The sequence below is a fragment of the Zeugodacus cucurbitae genome, chromosome 3, assembly GCF_028554725.1.
Source record: "Zeugodacus cucurbitae isolate PBARC_wt_2022May chromosome 3, idZeuCucr1.2, whole genome shotgun sequence".
Taxonomy (NCBI): Eukaryota; Metazoa; Arthropoda; class Insecta; order Diptera; family Tephritidae; genus Zeugodacus; species Zeugodacus cucurbitae.
This window is the reverse complement of record NC_071668.1, coordinates 31,576,919-31,593,316: the sequence shown is the minus strand read 5'-3', so window position 1 is coordinate 31,593,316 and position 16,398 is coordinate 31,576,919. Positions and strand designations below refer to the sequence as shown.

The 16,398-nt window shown below is 36.9% G+C and overlaps 2 protein-coding genes across 2 annotated transcripts; one reads left to right on the top strand and one right to left on the bottom strand.

The window, feature by feature from the left end:
- The first annotated feature begins 3,567 nt into the window (after positions 1-3,567).
- Positions 3,568-5,030, top strand: LOC105218536 (cytosolic Fe-S cluster assembly factor NUBP1 homolog). The gene has a single exon (XM_011194202.3). The coding sequence runs from the start codon at positions 4,024-4,026 to the stop codon at positions 4,960-4,962; it is 939 nt and encodes a 312-aa protein (XP_011192504.1). The 5' UTR covers positions 3,568-4,023; the 3' UTR covers positions 4,963-5,030.
- Positions 5,031-5,486: 456 nt separating this feature from the next.
- LOC105218535 (structural maintenance of chromosomes protein 4) lies at positions 5,487-11,220 on the bottom strand. Its single transcript, XM_011194200.3, has 10 exons — positions 10,950-11,220; positions 10,482-10,845; positions 10,053-10,421; positions 9,564-9,997; positions 8,861-9,485; positions 8,686-8,796; positions 8,412-8,611; positions 7,376-8,355; positions 6,466-7,166; positions 5,487-6,410 (listed from the first exon to the last, which is right to left on the bottom strand). Exons 2-10 carry the CDS (start codon positions 10,821-10,823, stop codon positions 5,919-5,921), a joined length of 4,254 nt encoding a protein of 1,417 aa, XP_011192502.2. The 5' UTR covers positions 10,824-10,845; positions 10,950-11,220; the 3' UTR covers positions 5,487-5,918.
- Positions 11,221-16,398: the final 5,178 nt, after the last annotated feature.

Below are 16,398 nucleotides of genomic sequence, written 5' to 3'. Positions count from 1 at the left end.
CTTTCCTAATTTGCGTGAACTTCTACACATAACCCCATACTTATTTTTTTAAATCAGTGACAAATAAAAATTTGTCATTTAAGTCGTACACAATGGCATAACTGGTTGAAAATCCGTAAAACATATTAGGGGGATTCTGTTCAGGAGATTATTATATAAGCTTACAAGTAGCAAAATAATCAGCTGGATAAAGGGAAATTTTTCACTGCTGAGATCTCCTGTTCGATTTACTACGTATTTCGACACAGAGTTTTAAATAAATGCATGTGAATTTCGAAAGAAAATAGTGATGAACAAGTAAGGAAGGGCTAAAACCGGGTGTCACCGAACATTTTATACTCTCGCGATTTATTTATTTAGTGTTATATAATAGATAATTTGACCCACATATTCGTGATATATATGGTATAAAGTCCATTGAAAGTTGGAACCCTAATATTAGGTTAGAATCACCGAGGTCCTCATGTACAATATATAGGGGACTTGAAAACCTATGGTCCGATTTCGGCGATTTTTAGAAAGGGGCTGCCACAGTAAAAATGCAGTATTTAACAAAGTTCTGTTCCGATATCTTCACTAGTGCTTACTTTATATATTGTAAAGTAAACGATTCAGATCGACTTCAAAGTTCTGGTATATAGGAAGTAGGCGTGGTTGTGATCCGATTTGGACTATTTTCACAACATATCATTGGGATGCAAGGAAAATATTACAAACCAAATTTGACGTCGGTCGAGTCGTTAGATATAGTTTTTGACCCATAAGTGGACGGAACCACGCCCATTAAAAATTTTGTTTACCATTTTGAGTGCAGGTCTTCTGGACCTTCTTTATAATTAAATTTAAGGTTTCTGTTGGTTAAAACATTTTTAGTAGTTTTCAACGAAACCTTTGTATGGGAGGTGGGCGTGGTTATAATCCGATTTCATCCATTTTTGGACTATATAAGGAAATGCCTGAAAAAACGACTCCTGAAAGTTTCGTTGATATAGCTTTAGTAGTTTACGAGATATAGCTCCTTCTCAGAACAATCCTTTGTATCAAATTTCATAGCTTAATTAATGGCTTAGTTATAGCTCTTTATGTGTTTTCGGTTATCGCCATTTTGTGGGCGTGGCAGTGGTCCGATTCCGTCTTCCATCGTCGAACTTAACCTTCTTATGGTCCCAAGGAACACGTGTTCCAAGTTTCATTAATATATCTCAATTTTTACTCAAGCTACAGCTTGCACGGACGGGCAGACAGACATCCGGATTTGAACTTTACTCATCACCCTGATCACTTTGGTATATATAACCTTATATCTAACTCGTTTAGTTTTAGGACTTACAAACAACCGTTATGTGGACAAAACTATAATACTCTCTTAGCAACTTTTGTTGCAAGAGTATAAAAACATCATTCATAACTAAAGTTAATTGCGTATATACTGCTCTTCCTCACCATATCTGTGGTTGCAATATAGGCGCGTTACGAAATACATAGCTTTTACAAGCCGTTACAAAAATATTTGCGAAATATTTTAGATAAATTTGTAAACAATTAATGTTTTGATACAAAAAATAAAATTGTGAAAACCATATAAAGTATTCTTTATTATTAAAAAAAAAATGAAAAATATTTGAAAAATTACTAACAATTTACTTAAATTAATACATTTTGTAGTATAACACGGCAACTCGACATTGTAGTTTTGCCCAGCAAGTCATGGGTACTGAAACTCCAATCCATTCAAAGAAATTTGTATAACACCACTACATACACACATATGCAACAAAGGGCGAGATGTGCATAAACATTTATCTCAACTCTTCTTTCGTACAGCACCCTGAATGATAGAAAGAATCAACCAAAGTTCTCGTGTTTGAACAAGTTTTGTTTTGAGCTATATCATGGCTGTATAAATCAGTGATCTGTAGACTAATTAAAGTTTAAATTATTGAAGCACGCATTTTTAAATAAGTAAAACGTAAAATAAAAGTTTGCTAAAGCCAAAATATGGAATTGAAGAGGGTGATACATTAATACTTTTCATTGTCAATTCGATAGAAGCTACGCCAACAATGGTCAACATCAAGGGCGAAACCATTGAATACGTAAATAATTGTTGAATATAATAATATTATCCTGTCTTAAATTCTAAAATTTTCCATACAGATATTGCAAACGCTGCTACATCGAACACAAATCATTTACTCACCAGATATTAGGTTTAATGTCACTTTTTTACGTGCAATTAAACCTTTTGCTCAACACAAGCCCGGGAAGAACCGAAACGACATTGTTTAGGTGCTTTTGTAACCGTTTATCATCATGAGCTAGAGGGCAAAGCAGTTGCAGCATTTTTAGAATTACCGGCCCCTCAGTTAGGTGCTTTTGTAACCGTTTATCATCATGAGCTAGAGGGCAAAGCAGTTGCAGCATTTTTAGAATTACCGGCCCCTCAGTTGGACTTGCCATTAGCAGTTAAAACTCAAAAATTAAAGGGTAAATTTAAGTGAATGTTTGCTATCATAGAAATTTAAAAACTACTTTTATGTTCAATTAGGAGGATTTTTTTTGATTAATTTTCACCTTGTATTGAGGAATCATAACGTTGTTGTATCGCTTTTTATGTTGTAAAATTTCTAATTTTACTTTATATTTTATAGAAACCCTCCTCCCAGAAAATGGACGAATCTAGTACCAATGAAATTAATGAAAGAACAACCCGCTCGGGGTATTTGATATTTGCCACTCTTCCTCCAGCCTTTGTCAGATAGCAAAAATTGTACAAATATTCAATATGCTTACATATGTATATAGTGTAGTACTATAATACATTTATAAAGTAAATATAATAATAAACACCTAATTGGCATGATATTTTAAATAAATATGAAATATAATTAATGATTTTTTTATTAAATTCTCATTTGGGATTTTGGTAGAACTAACCGAAAATACCGGGTATAGTTTTTGGGTTTTTGTGGGTCGCAGTACTGAAAGTGCACGTGGAGTTTTCGTTTGCAGTTTTCGGTGCTTTAGACGTGATAGTACCAAGAACAGTACTGGAAGTGCACATGTTGTTTTGGGTCTTTCATCCGTGATTGTACCAATACCATTCCCCAAATTGTGCAAGAGGTATATATATATTGCTAAATGATGAATGTAATGTGCAAGAAAGGGATGAACGATCACATGTACACAAGAGTTTCGTGTACTTTATGTCATTTTCGTTACAATATATATTTGTATTGTAATTTTTGGCTAAAATTTGTCCATTGTGAATAGTCTACATATATAAAAAAATTTGGCTTTAGAATTTTTAATGAGGTATCCGCATACTCTCCTGCAATTTTTGACAGACAAGCAGCGCCTAAAGATAGCGCGGCGAGAAGTGACCAATCGATTACAGCTACTGTTTCAATACACCTAAAGTCTGATATGGCAACATCATTACAATAAATGCCTGTATCCACAATAAATATTTGTTGCTGCCCATAATTAAGATATATTGCCATATATAACTGTTTTAATTGAAATACTATAGCGTTTGATATGCTTATATTTTAAAAACCTGATTGAAATACACAGAAAAATATGAGAAGTATGTTATAATTATTGTTACGTTATGTTTAAAAAAAATGAAAAAAAATAGTTCTCATGTAACAATTAGTAATATCAACTCTAGTAAGTTTATCGAAATAATACATATTGCTTGCAGAGACAACAAGTAACGCGGAAAATATTGTAAAATTAATTTAATAATATATTATTGAATGATGCTAAATGTGATCAATTATTAGAAAAATAAACATACATATACGTTGTGGAGTCTACTCCGTGTTGCAGTTCAACAAACTCTTATTTGATTATTTCTATATGTATAATCCTCCCATTTCTGAGGTATATAAACTGATGACAACTAGTTACAAGTGTTATCAGTTGGTTGATAACAAATAGTAAAAACACACGATATTTGCTAAACTAGGTGGGACACTATACCTTGGAATTGAGAATTTAACATTAGCTACACAGACGATGGAAGCTGAACCAGAGAACTGTCCGGGTGTTGGTACAGAGAATGCCGGTAAGTCTAGCGCTTGCGCTGGTTGCCCCAATCAACGATTATGTAGTGACCCAAATACTAAATTGGAAGATCCTGGAAAAGCTCTTGTTACTGAGGCAATGCGTGAGGTCAAACAAAAACTGCTTGTCCTTTCCGGCAAAGGTGGTGTGGGTAAAAGTACCGTGACAACTTTATTATCACGTTACCTTGCCCACATATATCCCGAGCATAACTTTGGAGTTCTGGACGTTGATATTTGCGGCCCATCTCAGCCACGTTTGCTTGGTGTTGAGGGCGAAAATGTGCACCAATCAGGTTCTGGATGGTCCCCGGTTGGTGTGGATGACAATTTATGTCTGATGTCAATTGGTTTTCTGCTTGGTTCAACAGACGATGCCATCATTTGGCGAGGTCCTAAAAAGAATGGCATGATTAGACAATTTTTGAGTGAAGTAGATTGGGGAAAATTAGATTTACTACTCTTGGATACACCACCTGGAACCTCAGATGAACATTTATCTATTGTATCATATTTGCGAAATGACACGGCTCCAGAAACATTACAAGCCTTAATAGTAACAACACCTCAAGAAGTATCTTTATTAGATGTGCGAAAAGAAATAAATTTTTGCAAAAAGCAGCGTTTGTCTGTATTGGGTGTGATAGAGAATATGTCGGCATTCCGTTGTGGACACTGTGGAGAAACGTCAGAAATATTTCCAGCAAAAACAGGTGGCGCAGCAGCAATGTGTGCGGAAATGAAGGTCCCGTATTTAGGGGTACTGCCTATAGATCCTGAAGTGACCAAAGCTTGTGATATGGGTGAAGATATAACTAGTATAAATAATTCCACTACAGAGGCTTTAGCCAGTATCAGTCAAAAAATTGTTGAGGGTTTAAAAATGCTGTAAAGAGTTATGTATATAAAATAAAGTTAACAAACGAAGAAGTTAATATATATGTATACTATATATACAAATATTTGTTTTATTTATATGGTGTTCAGGTTTTAAATTGTATTGGAAATTCCGGAAAAGGTTCATTGTAATAACACAGTTTAATTTTGTTAAAATAAAAACAAGGGAAATAGCTTATAGAAAACTACCGCCATTGGAGGATTTGACGATTTCAAAATTCAAGATATCAACGAATTTTTTGATGATTCTGTTTGGCACGAGAGTTTAGTTTTTCAAGATTTGAATGGAAACAATAAAGGTGATAATGGCGATGCAGGAAGAGAGGAATACTGTAGAGTTGACTCTCTTATTCAGGATTCTTATTCTTATTATTCAAGGTTTAGAAAAGGCATTTTAAATAGATATCAAATGCTTAACGAAAGAACGCGATATTTTACGAACTCTATTGAATGCTATAATAATGTATATAATAAAACTGTGACCGATAACATAGTCTTAAAGAATAAGTGTAAATAAAATAAAGTTTGTTTGATTTATATTTGGATTTGTATAGAAATGGAGTTTAATTACACCAAACCGTGTTCACTTGTAATCAACTACAATATAAATTATCAGCTAGCTAAGGATGAAAGTTATTCAAGAAACCCTGTTTCATATTCTGATGTTTCACTACAATTTTTATTTATTATTAAAAAAGATGTTTCTAACAAATATTTGTTTAAAAAAGAAATACGTTCAAAGAATCAGAATAGATAAACATGTTTTTCAGTTTGCTTTTTAACCAAAAGTAATGATATAGAACCAAATATTTGTAATATTACTTAATTTTTTTTTAACATTTACGGTAATTCATGTGTATTTAACAGATCACTTCATAAATTAGCTCACTGCGGAAATTTGAAGTTTTAGCATGCAATAAATAGTAAAAAAATATATATCTGTGGTGCAGCCTATGTGTTCGCCTTTTGTGAGGGCGGTAGAGGTTTTTTAAAGAAGGAATCATTAATACTACTATTGACATTTGAGTCTACTGTTTTGCGCCTGGAATCGTTACCAAGATCCTTTTGTAACACCTGCGACAGGGCAGTACTCTCGCAATTTGGTTCAAATGTGGTGTCTCGTCCTTGTGAGTTTGGGACAAATAATGTGTCGCGATTATGTAAAGGGGGCGCATTTTCTGAATTCTCCTCTGCTGGTGTTAATGCTATATCTTGCGATTCGCTAACTTTCTCCTTAAGTTTGTCAAACAGAGAATTTTTGTCTATCGGTAGGGATTGGGATTGTGTTTGTATTTGTGTGAGTGGCAATGGTGGCGGCACATTCTTGATAGTAACAGAATCTGTACAGTCCTTTACTTTATATATTCCTACAATATAATCGGATAGTTCGAACATATTGGATCGTAGGGATATAATGATGAATTGGGCGTTTTTGGTGCGCTCCTGTAAGATATACCAATTTCAAAATAAATCGAAAAGTACATAATTTTTTTATTACCTTTATGTAATGTGCTACAATGGAGATATTTTTAAAATCAAGAGCTGCATCGATTTCATCCATAAAGTATAGTGGTGACGGTTTGTAGTAGTGCAATGCAAACACTAACGCTAAAGAGGACAATGTCTTCTCACCACCTGAGAGATTTGAGATATTCTTCCAGGTCTTTTTCGGTGGGCGCACGCTAAAGCTGACACCTTCGGTGAAAGGGTCCATTGAGTCGACAAGTTCCAATTCAGCATCACCACCTTGTGTAATCATCTGGTACATTTCCTTCAACTTACGCGTAATTATTTTAAAACCCAGCATAAATTCATTATATCGTTTCTTTCGCAAATCATCGTAAAGCTGTCGCATTTCATTACGTTTTGATGTAATATCTTCCAGCACTTTTACACGCTCCAAATACACATTTCGCTTTTCAATGTATTCGTCGATACAGGAGAGGTTTGGCTTTTTCTTTAACAATTCCTCCTGAACACTCTCTTTGTATTGGATATCTTGCAGGGTATGAGTGGCAAGTTCTTCTTCTGTGTAAGTTTTAAGAGGTACTTGTGGTTCTTGGTCGCCAGGAATAACATGCAAACGGAGAGGTTTTAACTGATCTCGCCAGTGTGGAATTTGAGATTTGACATCAGATATTTTGGCAGTAACAGTTTGTAGTTTCTGATCAATTTCCACACGTTTTAGTGACCACTCCCCTATATTAATAAAAATTATAAATAATTTAGCGAAAGCTAATTTCGGATCCCTTCCATCATGCATGGTTAATACACACATAAAATTATTCATGTAAAAAATAAATTTTAAACTTTTTGTTATGACCACTTTTAATATAAATTAACTTAGGAAAAAATTACAAAATTTTTACAGGCTATTACGCCCAAAAGGAAATGACTATAGCACTTACCTTCGCGTTTTTGCAAGGCAGCAATTTCTTTTTGAACTCCCGAAGATTCACTCTTTGCACTTTCAATGGCCTTCTGTGCATCTTCGATTTCCTTTACAAGTTGCGCAGTTTCATCGTCATATTGTTGTCTCTTCATACTCATCGCAACCAGTTCATCTTGTGCTTTCAATATATCTTCGTTTAATTGTTCAATTTGTTTTTCCATTTTAGAAACATTGCGCTCAGAAGTAGTCACTTCAACTTTTAACTTAGATATATTATTATTTAGCTTCTTAATTTGGGTACCCAAACTGTTGATTTTCGTTTGTACAGTTTTAACTTTATCGCCATGTATACTGTCAATATCTTTCTTTACTTCAGCAATTTTTTTGGACACTTTGTCTGCCTCATCTTCAGAGCAACTCAACTTTTTTTGTTTGTTTGCAATCTCAGCCTCGATATTTTTAACTTTAGCTGCATCGGTAGTAGTTTGTTCCATACGTTTCTTTTGTGCCTCCAATTGTTTGAAAATACGTGGCAATTGTTCTTTCAAACTCTTAATGGTGATACCCAGCTTTTGTTTTTGCGATTCATTCCTCTGTTTACTCAGATTGAGTTGTTGCACTTCTCGTTCTAAACGACCTTGTTCCTCCTGATTGTAATTTATTTGCGATTGCAGTTCTTCGGCTTTAATTTGCATATCTTCCAATGCCTTCTGGGATATCATTGATGAATCGGCTGACTGTTTTGTTTTTGTTTGTACTTTGGTGCCCATTTTGCCACGTATTTGTGTGCGACCACCTCCTGACATTGTACCGGACGTCTCGATAAGGTCTCCATTCAGTGTTACAACTCGATATCTTCGCGCACCATAAGCAATGCGTGAACCTTGTTCCAGATCATTGGCTACTAGCGTATTACGGAGTGCGAAATAAAATGCGGGAAGCACTCGTTCATCCTCAACGCATACTAAATCGTAAAGGCGTGGAGCATTTTCGGGGCTAAAGTCAAATAATAATAATTTATAGTTGTTTGCAGTTGCATCGGCTGTACTTACGTTTGAATTCGTCCTGATTGCTTTTCTAAATAATTTACTTTTTCCAGCGCAATGAATGTAGCGCGACCAATGTCATATCGCTTTAAGTTCTCAATACATTCTTGTGCAGTATTGACCGTATCTACTATGATGTCGTCCAACCGTCCGCAAGCTGTTGAAATCGCTACATCAAATTTTGAGTCAATGGCACCCAAATCACCCTGTCAGACAATTATAAAATGTTAAAGTTTAATTAAGGCTTGCTGTTTTAACTCTTTTTAACCATATACCGTACCAATCTTCCCAAAATTCCTGGAATTTTGCCTTCATTCTTTTGCCTCATTAAAAAGTCCAAGACCTTATTGTTGGATCGCGATGTTTGCAAGTTCACGGTTTTTTCATTTATCTGTTAGTTGAAAATTATGAGATAAGAAAACTTATTCTGTAACATGATTGCAATGCATATGTACCTCAGCTTTAAGTATCATTAACTTTTCGCGCATTTGTTGCTCTTCTATCTGCAATTTTTGCATATATTGTGTTTTCTCTAAAATTTCACTTTGTATTTCGGGTAAGCGACATTGGAGTTCCTCAACGGTCGTTATTTTTTCCTTTAAACTACTATTAGATTCCTCATATGACGTTTTCATAGTTTCATATTTTCGGGTTTCCGTCGTTTCATCGTGCTTAAGAATTTTTAGTTCAGATTCAGAAAGTGCCAAAGCGGCTTTATCCTCATCGACATTCCTTTTCAGTTCCACTAATTCGGTTTCGAGCTGTTCACGCTTTTCAATAAGCGGTTTAGTTATCTCTTCCAGCGAAATATAGTTTTTTTGGAGCTCTTCTTCCAATTCAGCTTTGTTATCTGTAAGTTTCTCAGCTTTTTTCTGACATTCACCTATTTCTTTCTCATTCTTGTCGGGGATTTTTCTTAGATCAATTATGTCATCCTTAAGTTTTTCCATTTGTGTTTTATTTTGCTTGCGCCTTTTGTTAGTCATGTCCATCGTCTGTTGTATTTCAGTAAAGTTCTTATGAGCATTTTCCCATTGTTTTTCTATTTCTTCTTTTTTCTTGCGCAGTGCGTCGAATTGTCTTTACAAAAAAAAAAGATTAAAATGTAATACAATTTATAACAAAATTCTATATATACTATAATAAATAGTAACTCACGACATTTCTTCTCGCACCAGTTTCTCCTTCTCTTCCCTTTCTTTTTTTATCTTCTCAAATATTTCGATATGACCTTTTAGCTCTGTACTAATTGCTTCGTGTTCTATTTTATACTCCTCAAGTTTTTTGTTTTTTTCACTGAGATATTTTTGAATGCGTAGGTTTTTAATGCGTGTATTTTCATTTTCGAGTCGCAGATAGTCTACTGCTTCATTATATGGTTGTTCCAAATCTTTCATTTCACGCTCAGCAAGTTTACAGCGATTATGTTTCTCTGTTCGCTCTTCAGTAAGCTGCTCAACCCGGTCATTTATTTTGACAAGGGGTTCTTTATAACGTGTTGTTCCGACGATATCTTCCATGTACTCCAGCATACCACATTCATTTTCTGTTTGCCCCTTTGGCTTCATCATTGCAATCGATTCAACCTCTCCCTGTATAACAAAGCTTAAGAGTTTTAGGAAAATATATGTGTTTTTCACAATATACCTGTAATATAAGAAACCTATTGTGATCCAAGTCGACGTGATGTTTCTTTAACAACTTCGCCACTTCCTTAAACTGTACTCGTCGCCCATTAATGGTATAATAAGATGAATTATCCCGAAATGCTGTGCGTTCCACTACAATATCGCTATCAGGTATTTCCTCACACTCTCCATCTTCTTTATCTAATATTTGACGGAAATGTACAGCAACAGAGCACATAGACATGTGTGGATATCTAGCAGAGTTATGCAGTAAAGTCGAAATCTTCTTACAACGAATTTTATTCGCTCGATATCCAAACACAAACAACATAGAATCTATAACATTACTTTTTCCACTGCCATTTGGCCCGATGATTGCCGTAAAACACTAATGATTACAAAAAAATAACCTTAGAAAACAATGTTTTCCAATTATCACTTTGCTTACATGATGGAATGGACCGAGAACTACGGTACCCGCGTAGCTTTTAAAATTCTTGTTTTCAATTTTTTTAATGATCAAGCGTGGTCCCTTACTCTCTGTTGAACAATGTGGTGGTATCGGTGGCGGTATATAAATATCACCAATTCGGGTTCCACCTTCCTCATCATCCCATATATTTGCATCATCCAATGTATGATGATCAGCCGTCTCGCCTTCATTGCTTTGCACAACGGTTTCAGAAGCTGTTTCTGTTCCAATATTATCAACTAGACCACTCCTACGCCTCTTCTCTGGGGTTGTTTGTTTATGTTTTTCCAACACGGACTTCCGTTTGGCTGATGACATTACTGCTTTCGCGCCGAGTAATCTGGACAAGTTAATTGTATGAGATTTAATAATTTTGTTTAAAAACTTATACTCATTGTAGACTTATATTTCGATTGCCACTATTTATATATTTACCGATCTTACCTATTCCTAAATACTAATTTATTCAAAAAATATTTCCTTAATTAGCGCTTGATATGAAATGAAAACAAATGATTATGCTTGTCTAATTCTCGTAAGCGTCGTAACGCTTTTCACTTGAAATGTGCTGAATACAGAGTCGTATTGCCATGTGTGACGTTAAACACAGATACCATTATTTAAACAATTTTTCGCTTTAAAAATTGCAAACTTAATGTTTAATTGATTGGTAATTATCAAATATTTTTTTTAATTGCTGTAGATTTAATATAAAAATTTAATTTTTTTCAAAATCGTTCGCACAAATTCAGCAATACTCTACTGTTTTGAGCAACCTTGCTGCTTTCTCTATTTCTATAGCGTTGCATTTTGTTACGTGTAAGTTTAAAGTCAACTTATTCAATGTTTACTAAGACTTTTTTTGAATGGGCCGGGGGGAGGTGTTCTTTAATAGTACACATACGTTAAAAGTGTTTATTAAAAGTTTTAAATTTTACATGAGGATTAAACTATACCCAGCCAATCGGGTACTTTCTATGCAATTATTAAGGGCGCATTGACTAAAGTTCCAGAAACTCTTGTGAACATGTGATCGTTCATCCCTTTCTTGCACATTACATTCATCATTTAGCAATGTATTGTGACGAATATGAATGCTAGAATATACTAGAATCGACAATCGAAATCGATAACATGCCAGATTTATCCAGACATCGATATTCGTAGTTGTCAGTATGTTCGATTGACGATTTATTGCCAACAATCGTTCATATAAGGGCTACCTGACTGGCAGCGAGACACAGTTCTAATTAGAGAGTTGCCGAGTAAAGTGCAAAAAGTTATAAGTAAGAAGTTGTAAACTCGTATAACGAGTAATAAAGTGTTAAGTTCTTTGAATTAGAAATAAAGATAAGTGTATAGCCATTAATAAGTGACTTTTATTTGACAATCCCGTGATCGAACTCAGGGTAGAGTTTCAGCGTAAACGATTTATTTTAGAAATCCGTTACAGTATATATACCTCTTGCACAATTTTGGGAATGTTCTTGGTACAATCACGGATGAAAGACCCAAAACTCCGAACCAAAATTGCAGGTGTACTTTCAGTACTGCGCCTCCCAAGCCGCGAAACTACACCCGCTATTTTCGGGTAGTTCTACCAAAATCCTAAAGGTCAATTTAATAACAAATTCATATATATAAATTAAAATGTAATTTTTACAACATAAATGTTGATTCTTCTGATTCAAGAATTATAAATCTAGCACGGGCAATGTTCTAGTCTTAACATCAGCTCTTGCTGTAGTATTTTCATTGAAGGAACTTCGGTGCTTGCATGTTTTTGTAAAACAATACAACGACGTTGTGATAGTTCAATTCAAGGAGAAAATGAAACTTTAGTTTATAATAGCTGTAATCGATTGGTCACTTCTCTACTCGCTATCTTTGATCAAAAATTTTACATGTGAAAGCAACAACAAAGTTATCTAGTTGAATACGTACAGGAGAGTATGCAGATACCTTATTAAAAATTATATCGCCGTTTGCTAAGTGCTGTCAAATTTTTTTTTATATATGTATATTGTTAAAATGTTCAAAAACTTCAATTAAACCATTTTTTTATACAACTATTTGTTTTTTTTTTTGTCACCTAGGAACATATCCCCTATAATCCCATATAAATTGTATGTATGTATGTGATTGGCGTTGCAACCGTTTAGCCGGTTATAGCCGAATCGACGATAGTGCGCCACCTCTCTCTCTCCTTCGCAGTTCGGCGCCAGTTGGAGATCCCAAGTGTAACCAGGTCGCTCTCCACCTGGTCCCTCCAACGGAGTGGAGGCCTTCCCCTTCCTCGGCTTCCTCCGGCGGGTACTGCATCGAACACTTTCAGGGCTGGAGTGCTTTCGTCAATTCGGACAACATGACCTAGCCAGCGTGGCCGCTGTCTTTTTATTCGCTGAACTATGTCAATGTCGTCGTATAACTCGTACAGCTCATCGTTCCATCGTCTGCGGTATTCGCCGTTGCCAATGTTCTGAGGACCATAAGTCTTGCGCAAAATTTTCCTCTCGAAAACTCCTAGTATCGTCCCATCTGATGTTGACATCGTCAAAGCTTCTGCACCATAAACAGGACGGGAATGATAAGCGACTTGTAGAGCTTGATTTTGGTTCGTCGAGAGAGGACTTTACTGTTCAATTGCCTACTCAGTCCAAAGTAGCACCTGTTGGCAAGAGTTATTCTGCGCTGGATTTCGAGACTGACATTGTTCGTGTTGTTGATGCTGGTTCCCAGGTATAAGAAATTATCTACGACCTCGAAGTTATGACTGTCAACAGTGACGTGGGAGCCAAGACGCGAATGCGCCGACTGTTTGCTTGATGACAGGAGATATTTCGTCTTGTCCTAATTCCCCTCCAGACCCATTCGCTTCGCCTCCTTATCCATGCGGGAAAAAGCAGAACAAACGGCGCGGTTGTTGCTTCCGGTGATATCAATATCATCGGCGTACGCCAGGACCTGTACACTCTTGTAGAAGATTGTACCTTCTCTGTTTAGCTCTGCACCTCTTATAATTTTTTCCAGCATCAGGTTAAAGAAGTCGCACGATAGTGAGTCACCTTGTCTGAAACCTCGTTTGGTATCGAACGGCTCGGAGAGGTCCTTCCCGATCCTGACGGTGCTTTTGGTGTTGCTCAACGTCAGCTTACATAGCCGTATTAGTTTTGCAGGGATACCAAATTCAGACATCGCGGCATAAAGGCAGCTCCTTTTCGTGCTATCGAAGGTAGCTTTAAAATCGATAAAAAAGATGGTGAATATCGATTCTTCTCTCTCGGGTCTTTTCCAAGATTTGGCGCATGGTGAATATCTGGTCCATTGTAGATTTTCCAGGTCTAAAGCCACACTGATAAGGTCCAATCATTTCGTTGACGGTGGGCTTTAGTCTTTCACACAGTACGCTCGATAGAACCTTGTATGCGATATTTAGGAGGCTGATGCCACGGTAATTGGCGCAGATTGTGGGATCTCCCTTTTTATGGATTGGGCAGAGCACATTGAGATTCCAATCGTCAGGCATGTTTTCTTCCGACCATATTCTGCAAAGAAGCTGATGCATGCACCTTATCAGTTCTTCGCCGCCGTATTTGAATAGTTCTGCCGGTAATCTATCGGCCCCCGCTGCTTTGTTGTTCTTCAAGCGGGTAATTGCTATTCGAATTTCTTCATGGTCGGGTAATGGAACATCTGTTCCATCGTCATCGATTGGGGGATCGGGTTCGCCATCTCCGGGTGTTGTACTCTCACTGCCATTCAGCAGGTCGGAGAAGTGTTCCCTCCATAATCCCAGTATTCCCTGGACATCGATTACCAGATTACCACCTTGGTCTCTACATGAGGATGCTCTGGTCTTGAAACCTTCGTTAAGTCGCTTAATTTTTTCATAAAATTTTCGAGCATTCCCTCTGTCTGCCAGCTTCTCAAGCTCTTCGTACTCACGCATTTCGGCCTCTTTCTTTTTTTGTCTGCAGATGCGTCTCGCTTCCCTCTTCAGCTCTCGGTATCTTTCCCATCCCGCACGTGTTGTGGTCGTTTGCAACGTTGCGAGGTAGGCAGTCTGTTTTCTCTCCGCTGCGAGACGGCACTCCCCATCGTACCAGCTTGTTTTTTGTCGTTGCCGAAAACCAATTGTTTCGGCTGCAGCGGTACGCAGTGAGTTTGAGAATTATATAAATCACCATCCCGTATTCACGGTTTCTGTATTCGCGGCATATTTATGGAACATATACTCCGTCCTGATGTATGGCGCTGAAGCGTGGACGATGACAACATCCGATGAGACGACTCTTGGGGTTTTCGAGAGAAAGGTTTTGCGCAAGATTTATAGTCCTCTAAACATTGGCAACGGCGAATACCGCAGACGATGGAACGATGAGCTGTACGATTTATACGACGACATTGACATAGTTCAGCGAATAAAAAGACAGCGGCTACGCTGGCTAGGTCATGTTGTACGGATGGAAGAAAACACTCCAGCTCTGAAAGTATTCGATGCAGTACCCGCTGGAGGAAGCCGCGGAAGAGGACGACCTCCACTCCGGTGGAAAGACCAAGTGCAAAGTGACCTGGCTTCACTTGGTGTTTCCAGTTGGCGCCAAAAAGCAAAAAGGAGGAATGAGTGGCGCGCTCTGGTGGATTCGGCTATAATCGCTTAAAGCGGTTCCTACGCCAAATATATATATATATACCCCGCGAATAAAGAGCTTTTACTGTATAAGTTATTTTTAATTGGTATCGCTTCTCGTTGGTGTAGCTTTTCTTGGTGCTGGATCATCAAACTCGTCAAATGTAATTTTCGGTGAACTCCCAGTCAATGATTTTCAAATTCACGGTTATGTGGTAGCGACGGTGTTGTCGACTACCGGTGAATTATTTAAGGATTAACGCAACAAAATGAATTCCGTATAAATTGATTTATTTCACTAATAAGTCTTTTCTCGTTGTTGGCTGATCGAACAGTGCCCTTAAATGTGATGTGTAAAGGAGAGTATTGAGTAATAAAGTGTTAGGTTATCAGGAATTAGAAATAAAGATTAGTGTATTTGACAATCCAGTGATCGTACTCAGGGTAGAGTTTCAGCGTAAACGACAGATTTTGGAAATCCGTTATAGTATTTTATTTCGAGTTAAAAGTGTTTCATAAAAATGAGAAGAGTCCTTTTCTTCCCTTTTCATTGCATTAATAGTTTGATTAACTGTATTTGTATGAGCATTGATCTGTTTTGGAGTTCTAGAGTTAATGTCGATTTTCTATTGTATGATTGTATCAGTTTCTGCTCCGTTAGTTCGATATATGACTTATAAAAGTCGTCTCGTTCCAATTATTGTACTACCGTCCATGATGTAGTTCGCATGCGAGTAGTCTATTAATTTAGATTCTGTCAACGCTACATAAGTTAAAAATGCGTAGATGTACGTATGCCTGAAATTTAAGTAAAAAAACGTAAATGAAAATTGTTGCAATCGGAGTTTTCAACTGAGGATGTCTTTATGGACCCCTCTTCCATTTATTAAAACGGTTGTCCTTAGATCCGCGTCAACCTTTTCTCCGGGTTGATCTTTTCACTCCGGGTTGATCTTTTCACCCAACCTTTTGTTGAACTTTAATTTAACATTTCCCCTACTTCGAAGATCCTATTCTGGCGATGGGCGTTGCTCCGCTCTAGGTGAATCTTTCCACTTGTCCGTTTGACGTACTGTGTAGCGGTGGTGCATTTGCCATGTCAATGTCATATTGGTATTGGTAGGGAAGGAATAGGTGGAGAGGGACCTGGCTTCACTTGGTATAACCAATTGGCGCCAAACTGCCAGAAGGAGAGACGCGTGGCGCGCTGTTGTGGACGCGGCTATAACCGCGTAAGCGTTGTCTACGCCAGCCAAGAAGAAG

What these genes read in the sequence shown, in the direction of transcription:
- LOC105218536 (XM_011194202.3), top strand. Translation starts at nt 4,024, where the DNA reads ATGGAAGCTGAACCAGAGAACTGTCCGGGTGTTGGTACAGAGAATGCC.
- LOC105218535 (XM_011194200.3), bottom strand. Translation starts at nt 10,823, where the DNA reads ATGTCATCAGCCAAACGGAAGTCCGTGTTGGAAAAACATAAACAAACA. An exon ending in TAATGATACTTAAAGCTGAG is followed by an intron (nt 8,797 to 8,860) that starts GTACATATGCAT and finishes TTCAACTAACAG; the next exon opens with ATAAATGAAAAAACCGTGAA. An exon ending in CAGGAATTTTGGGAAGATTG is followed by an intron (nt 8,612 to 8,685) that starts GTACGGTATATG and finishes ATTGTCTGACAG; the next exon opens with GGTGATTTGGGTGCCATTGA.